Below are 20,721 nucleotides of genomic sequence, written 5' to 3' on the forward strand. Positions count from 1 at the left end.
TAACACAAAAGCCTGTGATTTCTCTCAAACTCATCTATAACTACTCATCTCTATGAACGCAAATGAGAAAACTTAAAAATCCAAAGAAGTCCACTCAGAGAAAGGGAAAGGCACATCATTTTATAAATAGGTTTTCTTTTCTCAAATATCTACAACTCAAAGACTTTTCTAGTTTGCTAATAATCAGGCCTTTATCATTAGTTGTACTCCAGAACTATCTATTCATGTGGACATCATGAAAAACAAACAGCTACAGGAGAAGAGAGAGAGACAGACTATCCTACCTCCCACCAGTCTTAAAGATTAGATCCGCATTAGGTGCTCCCTTTGGATGTTGGTAACGAGGCCGCCTTTCCCGATTGGTGTTTGCTGGGGCTGGGCGCTGGGCAAGAGACTGCAGCATTTCTGTAAGCAGGAACAAAACAGAAAAGGTGGCTAACTCTGGTAAATGTACTCCCCTCTGTGAAACAAGTAAAACCCTAGGGAAATCAAGTTTACTAGTTCTGTTAGGTAGGTGAGTAAACAAAAATAACCACTACACAGTCTACAATGATTAAGAAATTCTGAAAGAGCACATCAAGAGAGGAGACATGCTCTTTAATATCATTTAATATTCAATGCCCCCCATTCTGTCAATTTGGCCACCACATATGTGTCTTGTGAGGCAGTAAAAACAGTATGAGAAGCGGCTGAGTTCAACAGCTACAAGCATTACTGTCTGCAGCCACAAGACACTAGTGGTACAAATCCCAGTTCTGCCACTTACTAGCCATGGGTATTCCAGTTCAGTTTCCCTAAATGTCAAATGGGGATAAGAATAAGCACTTATCTTCTAGAACTGTGATGAGATTACATGCTTTCCAGAAATACATAAGACAGTGTCCAGCCCACAGTTAAGCCCTTTACACTGAGTGCTAGTTACTCTCACTTATTGTCAAAAATGCTGGGTTATCAACCTGAAAAGATTCTAGAAGACAGACTCAAGGACAGAAAACCAAATACTTATTTATGCAACAGTCTCCTGCACAGAAAGCAGTGTGTCAGTACAGTGCTATATAAACAGCCATGTTATGGCTCTAAAATTTGGGTGACACAGAAATGCCAAGAGGCTGGTTTATGAGGTGTTCATGGACTCTAAACACATAAGGTTCCAGTTAAACCAAGAGTGATGGGTTTATCTGCATAAAACTGGAATCCTAATTTGAGTATACTCAAATCTGAAGAAACACGGGCCCTCAAGACAGGACTCCCAAACAGACAAAATGAGATAATGAATAGGTCTTGATTTAATTAAATTTAATCACAGATGACTGGCAACATGAGGCAATTAAAAATTGACCTTCATCTCACTTGCACACAGAGCTCTAACAGTGTGGGATCTAACTGAATAATGGAGTTAGCAAAGCATGATGAAAATTATATTGCTATTTTACAAGTAAGTGAGAAAAATGTAGAATGGAATATAAAAAACAATAAATTTTATAGGCTAAATATTTACAAAGATGACATGAAAAGGGGGACATAAGAACTCTGTTATTCTGTATTTTAAAAGCCGAAGAGGAAAAAAAAAAAAAAAAAAAAGCCGAAGAGGTATAAACATTTTCTATTTCTGTCCTATAAATGACTGTATACCTTGATAATCTTCTTGTTCTTGCCGTTCATTGATATCTAAAGTGAGCTTTTTCATTCTCATCCTCTCTTCTTGTTCTGCCTGTTGCTGGTTCCAGTGATTTGCAGCAAGTTGGGAAGACATGGGTACATTAAGGATCTTAAACTGAGAAAAAATAACAAAAGAAATCACAAATGGCTTGAGAAAATCAAAAGAAGGAAAAAGATCTCAAAGAAAATGTTAAGTAGAATTAAATGAGTTCAGAAAATAGGAACATCTTTCCTGTAAGTCAATAAAGACAGTATCATCTAAGAACAGAAACTGATAATAGTCTTTTTTTTTTTTCTGAGCGAGAGAGAGAGAGAGAGAGACAGTGTGAGCAGGGGAGGGTCAGAGAGAGAGGGAGATACAGAATCTGAAACAGGCTCCAGACTCTGAGCTAGCTGTCAGCACAGAGCCTGACGCGGGGCTCGAACCCACGAACTGTGAGATCATGACCTGAGCCAAAGTTGGATGCTTAACTGACTGAGCCACCCAGGCACCCCACAGACAACAGTCTTAATCTACTAGAGACAAACCCACTAGGGTTGGATAGGAAATGTAAGACCATCAAGTTCAACCTCAAGAAAAGCAGAAGCTTCTCTCTTTCTGTACTATGTTTGGAGGCACACATCTAGCAACAGGGTTTCAATTTCTATCATACAGACCCTATTATGTATGGGTGATTATCAAAAAAGGCTTTTATATAGCAAGCTGTAACCTGCATCCTTTTCATTTCTATCCTCTGGAACCAGTTCTGGCCTCCTGAACAATACAGAACAAATCTATGCCACCTTTAGTATTGATAGACTTTATTTCTAAAGAGAGAATGAAATGTTAGAACAGAGGAAGAGTTAAGCAACTGCCCTCAGACATACTTCTCTGTTATGAGACAGAATCCTTATCTGTGAAATGCTTTTGTTTTCAGCAGGATGTCCCTGGTTAGAGTTGTACAACGTAAACAAACCTAGATAGAAATCTATGAATTTAAGGGCCATAGTTCCCTGAAAATTGATGAGTAAGCTATATAACTGAGTACAAAAGAGAAATGTTTCATAACCCTAATTCTCTCTGCTGTGTATAACATGCACACCTCAGTTAAGAGACCTCAGCTAACACTTTGGATCAGCAGCCATGCCTCATGAGGAAAGAAAGTGCAAAGGGAGCTGTGCTCAGGAGCCCAGACCTCTCTCTGCTTGATCTATGCCCTTTTGATGCTTGCAATCTTGAAATTACTCGTAAAGCTTAACACTGTGTAAGAATTCTGATTCATTTGGATCTAATGAAAATCTGATTCTTTGTATTAACTCAGATGTCCTCTTCTGGTATTCTCTTTTATAAAATGCTCTTCAGTCAGGCAATATTCCTCTTAAAACACAATACCCAGAACTACATGCACTAGGCCAGGTACACTAAGGTGAAGAATATTAAGTGTGGGTGTGAAATATCTACAAATCCAACTAACCACATTTCATCTTTATCATAGTAGATAACTAAATGTCTCATATAGCAAAATAAAAATATATTAAAGGTAGTTCATTTGGCAGGGTGCTTGGGTGGCTCAGTTGGTGTGGCTCAGGTCATGAATCTGAGCCTTGCATGAATCGAGCTTTGCTCGGATACCTGGTGTGTTTTACTTTTTAATTTTTTTTTTAAAGTAAACTCTACACCAGGCTCTCTGCTGCCAACATGGAGCCTACTTCAGACCCTCTGTCTACCTTCCCCCTCGTTCATGCTTTCTCTCTCTCTCAAAAATATAAACAAACATTAAAAGAAAAAAAAAGTAGTCCATTTAGCTACCAGTCTAGCAGACCTCATTTGTTCTCCTTGATGAACTTAGTATGACATAATATACTCTGAGTGATTGAGCACAGACTCCTAACTATCCCTTTCTATTTTATGAGCTCAAAACCATCTTTTAAAGAAAAAAAATATGCATACACATACAATCAAGAAAACCTCACTGAAATCAAGATAATGAGCATGTCCATCACTTCTAAAGGCTCCTTTTGTCCCTCTGTAACCCATCTCTTTCTCTACCTCACCCCCAGGCAATTGCTGACTTGATTTCTGTCACTATCGAATAGTTTGTACTTTCAAAAAGTTTATGTAAGTTGAATCATACACCACACATTTTATTTTGTCCAGCTCCTTTTACTTTGCACAATTATTTTCAGATGCATCCATGTGGCTGTGTGTATTAATAGTTCGTTCCTTTTTATTGTAGAGCTGCATTCCCTTGTCTGGATACACCACGATTTGTTTATCCACTCACTTGTTCATAGCATTCAGGATTTCTATTTTGGATTACTACAAATATACTTAACAAATGTTCATGTAGACGTATGTCTGCATTTCTCTTAAATGCGAAATGCTAGTAATGAAAAGCTCGAATACCTGGTGTGTTTTACTTTTTAATTTTTTTTAAAGTAAACTCTACACCCAACATGGGGCACGAACTTATGACCCCGAGATCAAGAGTGACACACTCTAGTAACTGAGACAGCCAGGCACCCTGTGGTGTGTTTTACCTTTTAAAAAACTATAAAAATGTTTTCCAAAGTAGTTGCACCATTTTACATTCCACCAAGAGTGTATGTGAGCTCCAGTTCTGCCGCACTCTTACCAGCACCTCGTACGGCCAGTCTGCCTGCCTATCTATATTATCTACTTACGTCGGTCTTTTTAATTTTAGCCATTCTAGTGAGTATACAGTGGTATTTTTCACTTTGGTGTCGATTTTCATTTTCATAATGACTAAAATCACCTGTTTTAAAATTCAATCTAGAATTATGCTAAAAGTTGACATCAAGTTTTCTGGATTGCAGTATTCAGAATGTACTTTTCCTTGCTTTTTGAACAAGGATATCATTTGCTTATTTATGAATCTTTTGACTACTGCCTCATTCTGAAAGACTTTCTAAATTTAACATCTGCTCTACAATTACACACAGAAGTTGTTTCAGATCTTGAGTATGTAATTTATTTCTGCCTAAAGACTGGGAATCATTTAAAGTAGGTAAATTATCCCTTTTGACACTATCTGATTTTACCCAACCTGCAACTTACCCTTCCTGGTTGAAATCTTTTTTTTTTTTATTTATTTTTTTATTGTTTGTTTTTGAGAGAGACAGAGAGAGAGAGAGTGCGCACAGTGGGGGGGGGGGGGGGGAGAGAGAGAGAATATCTCAACAGGCTCCACATTGTCAGCTCAGAGCCTGATGCAGGGCTTTAACTCCTAAACTGTGAGATCATGGCCTGAGCCAAAATCAAAAGTCTGGCGCTCAACCGACTGGGTCACCCAAGTGGCCTGAAATATTCCTACTTGATAAAAATGAAAGTGAATAGCTATTTTTTCCCAAAATCTCTCCAAAAGCAGTGGGGTTATCCTTCTTTGTTCTTATGACCCTGAACGCAGCCTTTTAAAAAGTACTTCCTCATGTCAACTACCCATCAAAATTTTTAAAAAAAGGATCTCCATATACTCTCTCAACAATATCTCCTTTAAAAACTGCAGGTTATGGACTATTTATTGCTAAATTCTACTATCCATGGTTTGATCATGGTCCTGTTTTCCCTTCATCCACAACTATGAATTCTGTGCCATCTTTTTTTCTGCCTCTTCCCCAAGCTTCCTCTCAGTTCCATGTTAGTTGGTGCTCCCATGAAATGTGTGCTTGCTGGCAGTGCTGCAGAGAACACAGATTTCTGTATCAGACAGGCAGGCTTCACAGCTCTTCCTCTCAACTATACAAGGAGGATTTCCACACTACCTTTGAGGTTTGCTGTGAGAATTAAGTAAGGTAAATATGTAAGGTGCCCAGTATAAGGCCCGGCACACACAAGGGTCTCCATAAATATTACCCATTCATAATGTGCCAAAATAACAAAGTTCAGAAGAACAATCACCCTTGTTACTTACTGTACATTCTGAAACTAAAACTGCAGCAAAATAAAACCACAAGTCAACTAAAAAAAACCATCTTCTTAGCAGAATGTGACTGACAACCACCAAGTAGCAAGTCACACCCGTGACTCGGGCCTGTGCAGTAGTCTGCACCAGGAATGTCTGTATCAGATGGGACTTGCCTCAACTGTCTCTTATTTCCACTAACAAAACCAATGGAAACAAGGTGAAAATAAAATGGCCATAGATCCCTCCAATAAATCTTTTCATTTACATTTTACAATTCAGGAAGATACACAGAAAGTAAGTTGACAAAAAAGTTCAGCTCCAAATGAATTTTCTGCCATACTCTTTACTGAGATGTCACAATAATTCATAATGAAATTTTTAATTTTCAGCACTATTCATGAGGAAAGCATCCTGTTACACCTGCATTTCCAGGTGCTAAAAAAACTAATGGTAGAGAAAAGCTGAATTAAAATGGACTCTGTACACAGAAGCAGGCCAAATTACTATGACAGCAGAGACAGAGATGTCAATTTCTAGAAAGACCACAACTATGAGAACAATCTCCAGAATGATGACCTGAAGTAATTTTCCAATCTTCCCTCAACACAACTGTGAAATCTGGTTAGTAAATATATACCAGAGGTACAAATACTCTAAATAAAATTTAACCAGTCAGTATGAATCAATAAAGATAGAGCTACATAAATTAACCCACTAATTTTAAAGATATAATTACATCTTAGTGTAATTATAGTGTTGGAAACAGTAGGAATTCAATATATTTTAGCTGTTTTTATTGTAACTTTATTATTATTTTTATTAGAGTAAAGAAATATGGGCAATGTTGAGTACTGTCTCAGGGAAATATAAAATGCCTATTAGGCTTCAAGAATTGCAGCTAAACTTTAAGTCATTCTCTGTTCCTAGTATCAAATGTGATGTCTTATTTTAGATGATAAGGGTAAAGAGAGACGAAAAATCTGAGTCTCTCAAGGTAAGTTACAGATTCCCCTATTACAATGCTCTTTCTTATTCAGCTGGCTGTTTTTTTCCTCAGGGGCTTTACAAACTGGTTTGTAAATGTGTATAAATACATGCAAATGTAGAAAGACTGACATATTACTGTTTCATGAGATACTAAAGGCAAAGCACACAGACAGATAACTTCTTGATCACCATGAAATCACAAGCTGCAATTCTAAGATGCTTCTACCTGTCACTACATTAACATATTCAGAGAGAAAACAGGGTGGCCATTTTTTCCTCCTTACTGGGTTCCTGATAATAACATTTGAACTGTCCTTCATAATTCAGTAATGACAAGATTAATGGTGATGGTGCTTACCACACTAATGAAACAATATAAAAGAAATTACATAATGATCAAAAAATGTGCAAAATACAGATTTCTATTCACTTACAAGACTAATTGACCTGAGACAAATTTTACAAAAGAAAGTGTTCCAAGTATTAGGTACTTAACAAGACGACAAAAGAGACAATAATAAATACAGAGAGCATAAGAGACAAATTTCCTGATGTGACCTCACCAGTGCCTTTACTATAAAGCTGCTAAAACAATTTTAAAAGAGAATCAGTACTTTATGACAAATTAAATGACAAAAAGACTACAGTCACTCAAATATGATTTCTTTAATATAATAATAGGATAAAGGTGACTTACTTTGTACCTTAAAGCTACTTCATAAATGCAGCTGAAATTGAAACACACACACACACACACACGTATACATACATAATCCCAAGTTACTGTAAGTATCAATTGATCCAGTCAAATGATATATAAAATAATGACTCCTTATAAATATTAAAATACTGCAAAAAATGGGTTGTTTACAAGTATTAAGCTATTGCACATTTTAAAAAATTTTTTAAATATTTATTTTTGAGAGAGAGAGAGAAAATTAATGAGCAGAGGAGAGACAGAGAGAGAAGGAGACACAGAATCCGAAGCAGGGTGCAGGCTCTGAGCTGTCAGCACAGAGTCCAACGCGGGGCTTGAACTCACAAATCGTGAGATCCTGACCTGAGCTGAAGTCAGTCACTTAACCAACTGAGCCACGCAGGCACCCCTATTGCACATTTGTTTAAAGCAATCAAAAAAGTTCTTTAAAACATTATACAATGCACTTATCACATTAAAACTTTTGTTTTAATGATCAAAAAATATTATTTCAATTCATTATTCTAATTCATAAATATTTAAATCTAGAAAGAAATAAATTATGAATAGCATTATCCTCTTTGTTTTCAACTACTCATTTCATTGGTTCAAATTTTTATCTTCCTAATGACTAGAGAAGAAAGTTATTTCTGAGCACAAATCTGGTACACAAAGAGATCTTTCACTGAGGAACTAAAGATTCCTATAAGGCAAAACATTTCACATTTCTAGAAAAACCGTTGCACCAGAAGGGCCAACACCCAAAAGTTAAATAAAGAAATAAAAATCAGACAAAATAACTTTCTTTTTCAGACCACAAAATTCCAGTGATGTTTCTTCAAATAATGTTCCTAAAACTGAACATCTTCCAAAATTCCAAATAAAGTTTATGAGTTGAAAATTTACTTAAAAACCAAGTACTCTGAGCTTTCATTTCATGCTTGCTAATATTTTTAAAGTTCAGTAAAAACATTTCCTTAAAAGTTAAAGAGAATTTCACATTTTAAGAAATAAGGACTTTCACTCTTCATTTTGTATAGTCATATGGGTTATAACACATATAATTTATCTACTTTAAACCAAAAATATTCCTTCTGAAAAATAAACACATAGTCTTACTTTGATTCATACAATTTAGACTTTAGGACTGCTGAAATGAATGTATTTTTCAAAGCTTAGGAGTTTCTTAAGGTAGTCTGGGGTTTAATTTATGCCCACATGTTCTAAAAAGATCAAATGGGATATATGAGTTGACAAAGTTTAAATGAATTTTCACATGAGCCTCACAAAAGGGAGGGACAAATGAAGAAAACGAATTATTTCCTCTTGTGTGATTTCATCTCCACAGAAAGATATTCCCAAGCCCCCTTTTAGGTAAGAAAAAGGGTTAGACAAATGTGCCAGCAATAGGAATGTCCAGCAGAGCTACAGGAATGGAAAGCAAGGGACAGCGAACTGAAATGGTCAGGTACAGCCCTTTACAATGAAAAACCCCTCTCTTTCGTGCCAAGAACATTTGGTGATGGGGTTAGGGAGGGGCTGAGAGCTTTGAAAGAAAAAAGAGAATGAAGTCTAAAAGGTAATGACTGAAATAGAAAAGCGAAGCTCAGAGAGCAATGTAGTCCCTAGAAAAGTAAAGCAGAAACTCTGGGCTTGGAGAATCCTGGGAACCGTGATGAACTCAGTTTCAGGTCCTGTGAGGAGAGCAGTTTTGCAAAGCTCTTGATTCAACAACTCAGCTTAGGGTCTGGCTCAAAACCATCCTTATTTTTCTAGGGGCTCAGTGGAGGATGGGGGAGTGAGGAAATGCCAGAGCTCAACCCTGGCCTAGAGGTGGGTGTGCGCAAGCTAACCCGAGAGGCCGAGATGGAGGAAAGGCTAGAGCTGGAAAGGAATCGTGAAGGCGGCATCTGAAGACACAGCAGTGCTCTGAGCCTGAGCCAAGGCTAACTTCACACACAACATGATGGAAAGTCTTTTCTGGTCTTCCCTTCCAGGATTCTAACTGGGGTACAGTTTTTATATCTCAAGATTTACTAGCAGTATAACAAAAAATATATCCTGGACAAGTCTGATCCTTTGACTACGTAAGAAATTACCTGACAAAAGCGAAGATAAAAATTAAATTGAGCATCATCTCTTGGCAGCTGTGCTGATGGAGGGAACAGACTATCCCGTCCATCACAGATGGCATCACATTAGAGAACCTGCAGATCGTCCCATTCAGAAGAGCAGTCTCTCTCTAGCCTCTATTTTATTTTCCTTGCAAGCATTTCCCCTAAGCTGACATTACATTCCTAGCACCGGAATGAAGGCTCCTGAGAGAGGAAGGGCTGTGGTGGCTGCTGTACGTTCTGCACAAAGGGCAGTGTCTGGTACGTAGCAAGTGAGCAACAAATCACCTGTTACATGACCGTGTGAATGAATATGGAAGCCAGGCATTCAGCTCGACTCTGAGTTGTGGTGGCTGCCATATTTCATAGAATCTAATGGCCCATTAATTGTTGAGACACATCACCATTTCATACATCACTAGAACAGAAAAAAATGCTGCCAGTTATAAATGCTAAGAGGCAGCTTGATTTCAGAAATGTTAAAATGTGAAAATACTCTCACAGAATCAGTAATATGTGATATATCCTAGAGTTGTATCTGAGAGTTGAGCTTTATTTTCTTCACAGCACTTTTCACTCTCTGCAAATACATTTGTCTATCAACCTTGGGAGGATGTGAGCTCATGAGGGCAGGGACTTTTATCACCATAGCCTCAGCACCTAGAACAGTATTTGGCACATATGAGATGCTCAATAATATTTGATGAATGAATGTATGAACCAATGTTTAGCTGAACCCTAAAGTAACAGCTTAAAGGTCAGGGAAATAATTTTGAAGGCCATCTGTAAGACATGGGAAACACAGGGGAAGCAGTGTAAGGAGAATGGAGAAGGGTTTAGGGGTCTGAAAACAATGATTTAAAAGAGAAAATTTTAACAACTGAACATTTTCTTGAGATGTATCATCACCATCCTTTCCTTTCCTACCTGAGTTAACTAATGAAACCTTCCTCCTGAAAGTCAAAGTATTTATATACCGCACCCTCACTACCCCTTGCTACTTCAGTCTATATACTGCCATTCTAACAAATATATATGAATTCAAAATTTAAATGACCTTTCCTTTACAAAATATCCATTCAAAAGAAGTCTGATGTGTCTTCTATACACAATAAAAAACAAAATTATGTCTACCACTGAATACTTTAAATGTTTCCAATTCTTGGGGCGCCTGGGTAGCTTAGTCAGTTAAGCATCCGACTTTCGCTTGGGTCATGATCTCGCGGTTCGTGGGTTCGAGCCCCGCGTCGGGCTCTGTGCTGACTGCCAGCTCAGAGCCTGGAGCCTGTTTCATTCTGTGACTCCCTCTCTCTCTAATCCTCCCCTGCTCACGCTGTCTCTCTCTCTCTCTCTCTCTTAGAAATAAATTAAAAAAAAAACCAAACATTTAAATGTTTCCAATTCTTTCCCCCTTGAGATAACTTACAACCTATAAAACAAAGTTACTGTTTACACTTGATAAGTAACAATCACCTGTGGTGGAGTCTCTTACCTGCTGTTTATTGCCTTTTCTTGTTAACATTACAAATGGCATAGTGTCTGCAGACTCCGCCTCTCCCTCCCCACCACCTAGTGGTGGCCCTTTCCTCAGCTGGCTTTTGAGATGCAGAGGAATAGCAACATCAAGTTGGTGCACTTTAACAGATTCGCCACTTCGTTGCTTAAAGACAGAAATGAAAAAATATAAGTATTCCAAGGCACACAGGGATATATGTGAATATAAATTGTACAATTCATTCAGTGCTATTATTTCTTTTTTTAAAACTTTTTGACATTTATTCATTTTTTGAGACAGACAGACAAAGCGTGAATGCGGGAGGGGCAGAGAGAAAGGGAGACACAGAATCTGAAGCAGGCTCCAGGTTCTGAGCTGTCAGCACAGAGCCCAACGCGGGGCTCAAATTCACAAACCATGAGATTATGACCTGAGCCGTAGTCAGACACTTAACCGACTGAGCCACCTAGGTGCCCTTCAGTGCCATTATTTCTTAAAACACAACGATCATTAGAGCCAAAGTAATCTTTCTTTCTTTCTTTTTTTTGAAAGAGAGAGAGAAACAGCGTGAACAGAGGAGGGTCAGAGAGAGAGAGACACAGAATCTGAAACAGGCTCCAGGTTTTGAGCTAGCTGTCAGCACAGAGCCTGACGCAGGGCTCGAACCCACGAACCATGAGATCATGACCTGAGCCAAAGTCGAATGCTTAACCGACTGAGACACCCAGATGCCCTGCCAAAGTAATCTTTCTGACAGGCGGCTGAAACAGAGGCAGCCCCTCCCCTGCGCTCACCTCTTACTTATGGCTGTGTAAGACCATTGTGGCGGTGTGATTGGCTCTGTTTACCGCTGCAGCCTCTCCCGAGTCCAAACACACAATGCTGTAGGTTCCCCTGACTTCGTCTGCTCCTGAAATGCATACCCACACCACGTATCTTCCTTCATATATCACGTGTCCTAAGTGCCTACTTCTCAGTGACAATCCTCCACCAGACTAGCAGGGTTCTGCACTGAATACCCATCCCTTGGTGTTCTCTAGCAATGTTTTACATACCACAGGTGCTGAATTAATATTTAGGAATGAATGGAATCTATTACTGTTCAAATTAACTTTGTTTGTTAATATCAAGTTTTTAAGACACTGGATTTATTAAGCAATTATTTAAACGAACCTTCACTGAAGAATACTTACGTGTTGGGCTTAGAGATACTGATACTAAAAAGGCAGTCTCTACCCTCAAAGAGTTCAAAAATGGTTAATTAAGATAGAGAAATAAATTAATTACAATCCATCCAAGTCATGTGTAACCTGTGCTGGGGGTGAAGTGACTATATAGGCCTGGCTGGGAGTGGGTGGGTGCTAAAACTTCGGGGAAGACAGAATAAAGATGGGACATTTGAGGTCTTTAAGGCTTCCTATGACTTCTTGTAAGCAGATGGCAGCAGAGTGGGCTGGGGATATGAAGGGACTTTCCAGGGAAGGACACGGAACAGCACAGTGCATGTTGGGAACTGCACATAATTTTTTGTATTTGCTGAATGGAGCACAAATGAGGAAACAATTGAATGTGATTCTTCAAATCTAAGCAGGTAATGCTAAAAGGCCACACAGGTTTTGAAACTGCTTTACCATAATTTAAATGGTCTTTGATATAGGCTCCATATTTGCAAGAGAGCTAAATCAAACAAAATGGTAACAAAGATATGAGGTTTTATTTTTATGTTCTAATTCACTAGAATTTGTGTGAAGTTATCCCAGATTCATAAAATTTATGAAGACTTCTTTACTTAAAATTTGAAAGGATCGTGTTAGATCAATCTTTATTTGTAAATTAACTTCTTCCTAATTATAAAATGAACATATTCTCTTTGTAAGTCATTTAAATACAAAAACGTATCATAACAGCTAGTATGTCCATACCAACCCCTCCCTCTGCCCTGCTCCAAGGTGCAACAACCAGTATCAAGGGGGTATGTTCTCCAGATTTTTCTGGATAATAGTAGTAACCCACATATACATACAAGCTGCATCTATGCATACTGTTCTATATTATATACATGTTTTTCTTCTTTTAGATTCTATATCATGGGCATCTTCGTAGTTGAGTACATACAGAGCTAATTATATGGATATGCTCTTAATTATATAGTTGGTTCTCTACTGATAGTCTAGACTTTTCCCTATGACAGTATGACAGATTTATATATTTAAATTCATGTACTTGAGTGAAAATTAGTTAAGGGTATATTTTCAGATCAAATGGCATGCCCATTTGCTGGGTTTGCGAAGTTTCTCTCTAAAAAGGCTGGCCTGATTTACATATTCCAAATACAGATATTTACCCACACTTAACCACAATGGGGATTATCACTTTTCACATTTTAATCATCTGATAAAAAGGCCCATCTTAAGTTGCTTATCTTTTGATTATCAGTGAGCTTTAACATGATTTTACTGATTGTTTCAATCAACAACAACAACAACAACAACAACAACAACACTTGGGTCACTCATGTGTCCTCACTGGTCTGTAGCATCAGCTGGTGCAGTGCAGCCATTCCCCTGCACTATACAGGCTAAAATGGTCTGTCGCTGCTCGCAGCATTCTTTGCTGGAAAGCAACAGAGCAAGATGGTTGAAAACAGGGTACACCACTTACTCTTGTGGCTTTAACTGAAATATGGCAATATTAACAGTATCTGACAGCACTGCCTGAAGAAGAAAGGTGAAGCCTTAATGCAATAATCCATAGTCTTCACAATTATTAAGATTTCTGATAAATTTGCAATTAATTCTGGTGTGGATATAAAATAGAAATTCAGCTTTATTTTTACTGACCGTTCATTGAATAATACATTTTCCCTCAACTGAGTTGCAATGTTATCTTTATCATATTATTAAACTGCCATGTTTTAAGTCAATTTTGGACTTTCCTATTTCATTAATCTATTTTTTCTTATGTCAATGTATTATTGTGTGTTTAAAAGGTTTTACCGTCTTATTGAGTATCTCACACTCCACTTTCCATAAGCTTCCTAGCTATTTTGTTTCTTCATAATTATTCTAAATCACTGGAGAAGATGGGGCTTTTTATAAAATCCGTGTATTAATGTCAAGAATACATTAAAACAAAATTTCTTTAAATATCAAATAACCAATATTCCTCTAAATATTTATATACAAGTTATTCACATTTTAAATCAAGCTTAATAATTTAGTATATTAAATTTCACCAAATATTTATCTTTGGCCAAGTTTGAATCGTAAACAAACTGTAAGTAAAAGGTCTTAGAAACAGAAATAGGACTTTAGAGGGGCGCCTAGGTGGCTCAGTCAGTTAAGCATCTGACTCCTGACTTCGGCTCAGGTCATGATCTCACAGTTCATGGGTTCGAGCCCCACATAGGGCTCTGTGCTGACAGTGTGGAGTCTGCTTGGGATTCTATCTCCCTCTCCTGCTGCCCCTCCCCCCTCACACTCTCTCTTTCAAAAGTAAATAAACATTAAAAAATTTAAAAAAAGAGAGAGAGAGAAGAAATAGGACTTCAGAGAGAAACAGCAGAGACTGGTATAATGAAAGTACTCTGTTCGAGGTCTTGTATTTTTACTACATTTTCCCCGCATTGTATCCCAAAGAAATGTGCACATGAGGATGGGGGATAAGAAGTACTGGCAGATGCAAACTGTACAAGTTAGGAAAAAGCTGCAACAGAGGCAAATGTTTAGATGTAGGGACCCTCCTATCAACCACACTGAATGTGCTGTAGTATCCTGTAGGGAGAAGACCCTCTGGAGTAGAGGAACCACTCGTACCTGGAGATTTTCCAGCATCATTTTATCCAGAGCTTGAATGAAGTCCTCATCTTCTACACAAGGTACATGCTTAAGTCCACCTCCCTTAATCATTACCTCCTTATTAAAACAAAACAAGAAATCAGACCAGAAATTTTAACTACAATGTTTTGGGTGGCAGAGTCTTTTGTATGGATAACTTCTTCAACATAACTCAAGGAACAAGTAAGTAAAATATGTAACATTATTATATGTTTTTATAAAACTTGTTAATACAGTAAAGTACTTAGATAGGAAAACAAACTGAAATGAATTTACAAAGGACTATTCTTCCATAATCACAAGAAACATAACTTCAGTGGCTAAAAGTGAAATACTCATGAAAATGTTACATGACTTCAAAAACAAATTTTCAGCCATACATACAGTATTTTCTTCATCGGTTTCATTCTCTTTATTTGAATCTGTAAGGTAATCGGTATTCTCTTCCTCTTCCTCCTCGCCCTCATCATCATCATTATCAGAACCCTCCTGAAATTATACAACATTAGAAGATTAAAATATTTTGAAAAGGGTTACCATATTTTACATCACTTAAAAGGGTTTTAAAACCTTCTGTATAATTGTTCATTATTCTCAAGTTCCAGCCTTTTATGTGGTTTGCCTACAATTTAGGGCAAAGTCAGCTGGCAACATTAGATGAAAACTAGTGCACACCAGTTGCCGAAAACCCATTTCACTATCTTCCATCGATCTAATCATACAAAGATCCTTTGTACAAACTCTTCCTTGAATTCCAAAAGGAATGAGCTTCCTGAACCATCTGTATATTTCTATTCCTGGCTATTTTGAGACTGAGTTTCTCATAGTATTTCTTTTAATACTCAACTAACTCTGGAATGAAAGTTGGCGTGTAGTTCAAATTTACCCCAGTTAGCAGTGGAAAGCAAGGGCAGTAGATTTATAAAGCGCTACACTGTAGATGGCACGAGAGAGTGCAAGGTGCTCTCAACATACTTCATTTTGTTTGCTTTACCCAGTTCTAAGAGAAGGCAGGATAAGCTTTCATATCCCCATTGTTATACATGAACAAACTGAGGCTCGGATAAGTTAAGTGACTTGCCCAAGGATACACTGTCTAATCAGCAGAGGAGCTAGCCGTTCTGATCCCCCTCACCACTTCTCCCCATCCTCTCGTCAATACCCCCACTTCCTCTTCTATCAGCCAGATTTCCTTTCAAACAGAAGACTGGACAGAACACCAAAGGATATTTCAAAAGGGCATACACACACAAAAGCACACAGTTGTACCCCATCTGTGCAGCTTTTCACTTCCAACAATACAACTCACTCCCACTTGGTTCTATGAGTATTAAAAAAAAAAAAAAAAAAAAAAAAAACTACACTAAATCCAGTTTCTTCTCATCGTGCCAAGAGAAAGAATATGAATGAGAAATAATTCCTAAGGGAGAATAAATTATTTTAATTTGTTACAACTTTTTTAAGTATATATGACAATTAATTTTAAAAATTCAAATAGTGTATTATAATTTACTATACATATATAGGGAGACTTTTAGAGTTTCAAAAGTAGAAATACTCTAGGAATGTACAGAAATGCATTTTTCAAATGCATTCGCTTTTTTTTTAACATAAGTCTGTAATTCAAAATCAAATTTGCAATAGAGATGCTCTTAAATTTGCCCTTGGTAAAAAAATCAATTATTTCTTTTTTTTTTAATCTTTTTTTTAACGTTTTATTTATTTCTGAGAGAGAGAGAGAGAGACAGCGTGAGCAGGGGAGGGTCAGAGAAAGAGGGAAACACAGAATCCAAAACAGGCTCCAGGATCTGAGCTAGCTGTCAGCACAGAGCCCGACACGGGGCTAGAACCCACAAACTGTGAGATCATGACCTGAGCCGAAGTTGGCCACCCAACCGAGCCACCCAGGCACCCCAAAATTAATTATATCTTAACACATAAGTTAAAATGCATCGAGGCCCCTGGGTGGCTCAGATGGTTGAGCATCTGAATCTTGATTTCGGCTCAGGTCATGATCTCAAGGTTTGTTCTGTCAGCACAGAGCCTGCTTAGGATGCTGTCTCTCCCTCTCTCTCTGCTCCTCTCCGACTTTTGCTCTTTCAAAACTAAAAAAATAAATAAACCGCATTAACTTTTTCTCCTTACCCTTTATTTTTTATATTACTCAGGCAAATAGAATGGGTTAACTTTTGAAACTGGAAGGATGAATAAGAATTCCATTGTCCTAATTCCTATTATACACTGACATAATAACCTGTGGGATCTAGAAGTAAACGGACCACAAAATCTAAGCTGGCTAAGGAGAGTAGGAGGGGCCAGCACAGCACCAGTCACACTGTCTGAGTCTAAATACTGACTCACCACTTACTACTGTGAGATCTTGGACAAATTTACGTATCTGTCCCTTTCTTTCTCACCTACCTCACAGGGTGGTATGAGAAATGATAACATAAATACAGTGTCTTAAAAAATGACTATGGGGGCGCCTGAGTGGCTCAGTCGGTTGAGCATCCGACTTCGGCTCAGGTCATGATCTCACAGTTCATGGGTTCGAGCCCCATGGTGGGCTCTGTGCTGACACCTCAGAGCCTGGAGCCTGCTTCAGATTCTGTGTCTCCCTCTCTCTGCCCCATCCCCACTCATGCTATATTTCTGTCTCAATAATAAATAAACATTTTTTTAAAAAGTGACTACGAACAATAAATGCGCGATAAATATTCTTGCTATTATAATGATAAATCTTGTACTTAATCTGCCAAGTTATATAAATGCTACAGAAAATTCAAATTTTAGCAGAACATTTATTTAATCTTTACAGTTATCTTTAATTTACATAGCTAATATTAAGGAGAAAATATTCTGGTTGTTAGGTCCTGGGAAGAACTTCAAAATGCCATATTGAACTTGAATGAGTTGAGGACCAAGATGAAAAATAGAGCACAATTTATCTGAAGAGTGAATTCTAGCCATTTACTTTCTCAGCTGAAACAAGTTGTTGCAAAATATCTTATTCACCGCTCTTATTAATCAACCCACTTTCTCTCTTTAACAATGTTCTCCCTATGCTCAGAGAGCAATCAAGGGAAATGGTGGTCTTGAGTGGGAGGAGAAGCAAACTACACCAACTTCATTTATTAAGCCACATCTCTCTCACTTTTGCTCCCAGACAAGGCACATAGAATGCCAACCTAACACTGTTTTTTTCTACTTAACAAACACACTATATCATGTATGATATTCAACTGCAATTGAAAAAGTAAGCAATGGTTAAAAATCATACAAATTTCAAGGGTGCCTGGGTGGCTCAACTGGTTGAGCATCCGACTCTTTGATTCTGGCTCAGGTCATGATCTTGCGGTTTATAAGACTGAGCCGCATCTCTGGCTGCCACTGACAGTGTGGAGCCTGCTTGGGATTCTCTCTATCCCTCTCTCTCTGTCCCTCCCCTGCTCAAGCTCTCTCAAAATAAATAAATACACTTAAAAAAAAAAAAAAGATACAACTTTCAAAATGATAAAGTTCAATTTTGAAAAAGAGGAAATATATTCACTGAAGAAAATGTAATACATCCCAACTCTTCAAATGAGAAATTTATATGAAAGCAAGTCACTCTTTAAAGTCACATTTACTAAGGCTGTTTAATTTATTAGATTCTGTTTCTCTAAATGGTATAGTAGTGAAATCCAAAGACAGCCATAAGATTAAACTGATACTCTCATTTCCTTTTATTGTTATAAAATACTTAATAATCCAATTTAAATTATATGGTTGAATGTTTTTAAAACAATTTCATTTTTTAAAAGAACAATGTAATGTCCAACTATTATATGAAAACCAATTACAGAAAATTCCAGTTCTAAATTTTTATGAGTTTATTTGTATCTACTTTAGGGGAGTTCACAGGTTGGAAGGAAATCTTATTTTATGCATTCAAGGAAATCTTGGCTCAAATAATCAAGATACTCTTGTACAAATGTACCTATTTGCTATAAATAAAAGTCATCACCTCTTCTTCTGGGTCATTTACTTCACTTTCATTTCCAGATTGTTCTTCTGTTTCAGCTCCTCCTTCTTCTTCTTCTTCATCCTCTTCAAGATTTTCTCCTTCTGTCATAGACTCTTTTGAATCTTTATCATTTACTAGGCCTTGAAATGAGGAGAAAGTGAAAAAGTATTTTAAAAAAAGGGATAAATTTTCAATATTATATCACTTAATTTAGAAGTATGTATTAAGATAATTCAAAAGCCATTTTCTCAGAAGAGTAAAACAAGAATACAATTTAAAATTACTTTGAGAAACATTTTACAAACTAAAGGGACCTTCATTTCAACAAAAAAGCAATGATACATTATATATATAAACCAACATATATATAAATACACATATAATATGTATATACATACACATATACAAGCACAACATATATATACTTTTTTCCATCTTCTGTTTATTTCCATCTCAGATGAACATAACAAAGAGTGCTAGCACATAAAATGCAGCCTCAACCATGTAAGAGAAATCACATTTGGCTATCAATTTGAATGTCTGCAAATTAAGACTAAGGGAAGAGCCAAAGGTGTGTCACCAAAGAACTTAACTGTTTTTTTCAGTAACATCATTCTCCTCCTAACGGAATTCCCTGGCTTGAATTGGCTCCCACCTCCTCGTATTCATTCACATCTCACTGTCCAGTCAATTCTTCTTAATTATTATTGGAATTCCAAGCAACTCTCTACTTTCAAGATGCCTCATCTGATCTGACTTTCCTCTGGTCTCTCCTAAGCCTTCCCCTATAGCTGGGCCTCTTCTGTCACAAAGCCTACTAGTAGTCTTGGAATCTTGCTCATCATATACTCTTCTCAATACAGAGTATCCTTCACTATGCACTTTCAAGTCCTATACATTCTCTAAGTTCAGTCTAAATTTTACTTCCTGAATAAATGCAATGAGTACCTGAATCTATTACTCTTCCTCCTACTTGCTCCTAAAGCTCTTAAGAGAATTTCTCATGGCACTTTATATTTAAGGATACACCATGTAGTATTTTTTCTAATGATTTCATAAACATGACATTGAATACCCTTGAATACAAAGACCTTGTTTTATACATTCAAAATTTGTCAGAGGCTATATATTAATAAACACACAGTAGGTGTTTAATAAATACTTGTTCATTCAGACTCTTAGATGATTAGGGCAGAAAGAAACTTTAGTGACCATGTAATGATTTAACTCTTCCATCTTATGAGAAAGACTAAAGTTCAGAGAGTTCCAATAATTAGCTAACCAATAAAAGTAAAAAAATTATTCCAGCGTCTTAAATCTAAGAAATTAACTGAACTGACAAAAGTATGAAAGTACAAAGTGATTAAAGTAGGTACATGCAAGTTTGGAAACAAAATTTAAGAAAAGGTGGATAATGCTCAGAGAGAAAGGAGAATTAATGCTGAGAAAAGAAGGTGGTGTCTCAGAATGAGAATCCATTAACTTAAATATTTTCTCACCACTTACTAGTTTTCACAGATACAAATATAGATTTTATATATATAAATCCTATTTATTTGCTTGTTTATTTATAGGGACTTTAAGCGTCTTGTTTCAGCTCAGGTCATGAGGTGTTTTTTCGAGCTCCACACTGGGCTCTGTGCTGGCGGCGCATAGACTACTTGGGATTCTCTCTCCCTCTCTCTCGGACCCTCTCCTACTTGCACTGTCTCTGTCTCTCTCAGATAAAATTTTTAAAAAATTAAGTTAACAAAGGCAAAAAATTTAAAGTCACGACTGTCTAAATCTATTTTTTAAGGTTTATTTATTTGGGGGGAGGGGGATGACAGGAGGATCCAAAGCAGGCTCCAAGCTGACAGTAGTTGAGTCCAATGCAGAGCTTTAACTCACAAACTGTGAGATCATGACCTGAGCTGGAGTGGACACTCAACCAACTAAGCCACCAACGCGCCGCACAACTGTCTAAATCTATACATTCTCGGTAAAAATACCATGTGCTGATAAATTCACATGGGATGAGCT

The 20,721-nt window shown here is 37.2% G+C and overlaps 1 protein-coding gene across 2 annotated transcripts in view; it reads right to left on the reverse strand.

The window, feature by feature from the left end:
* Positions 1-280: 280 nt before the first annotated feature.
* UPF2 (UPF2 regulator of nonsense mediated mRNA decay) overlaps positions 281-20,721 on the reverse strand; it is a 105,726-nt gene continuing 85,285 nt past the window's right edge. For both annotated transcript variants that reach the window (XM_039246008.1, XM_039246007.1), the window contains exons 16-21: positions 18,700-18,839; positions 15,078-15,182; positions 14,673-14,771; positions 10,855-11,022; positions 1,633-1,774; positions 281-405 (exon numbers count right to left, since the gene is read on the reverse strand). In XM_039246008.1, the coding sequence (XP_039101939.1) occupies positions 281-405; positions 1,633-1,774; positions 10,855-11,022; positions 14,673-14,771; positions 15,078-15,182; positions 18,700-18,839 (779 nt within the window). The remainder of the gene's footprint in view (positions 406-1,632; positions 1,775-10,854; positions 11,023-14,672; positions 14,772-15,077; positions 15,183-18,699; positions 18,840-20,721) is intronic.

The sequence above is a fragment of the Hyaena hyaena genome, unplaced genomic scaffold, assembly GCF_003009895.1.
Source record: "Hyaena hyaena isolate Hyena2069 unplaced genomic scaffold, ASM300989v1 scaffold_276, whole genome shotgun sequence".
Classification (NCBI taxonomy): Eukaryota; Metazoa; Chordata; class Mammalia; order Carnivora; family Hyaenidae; genus Hyaena; species Hyaena hyaena.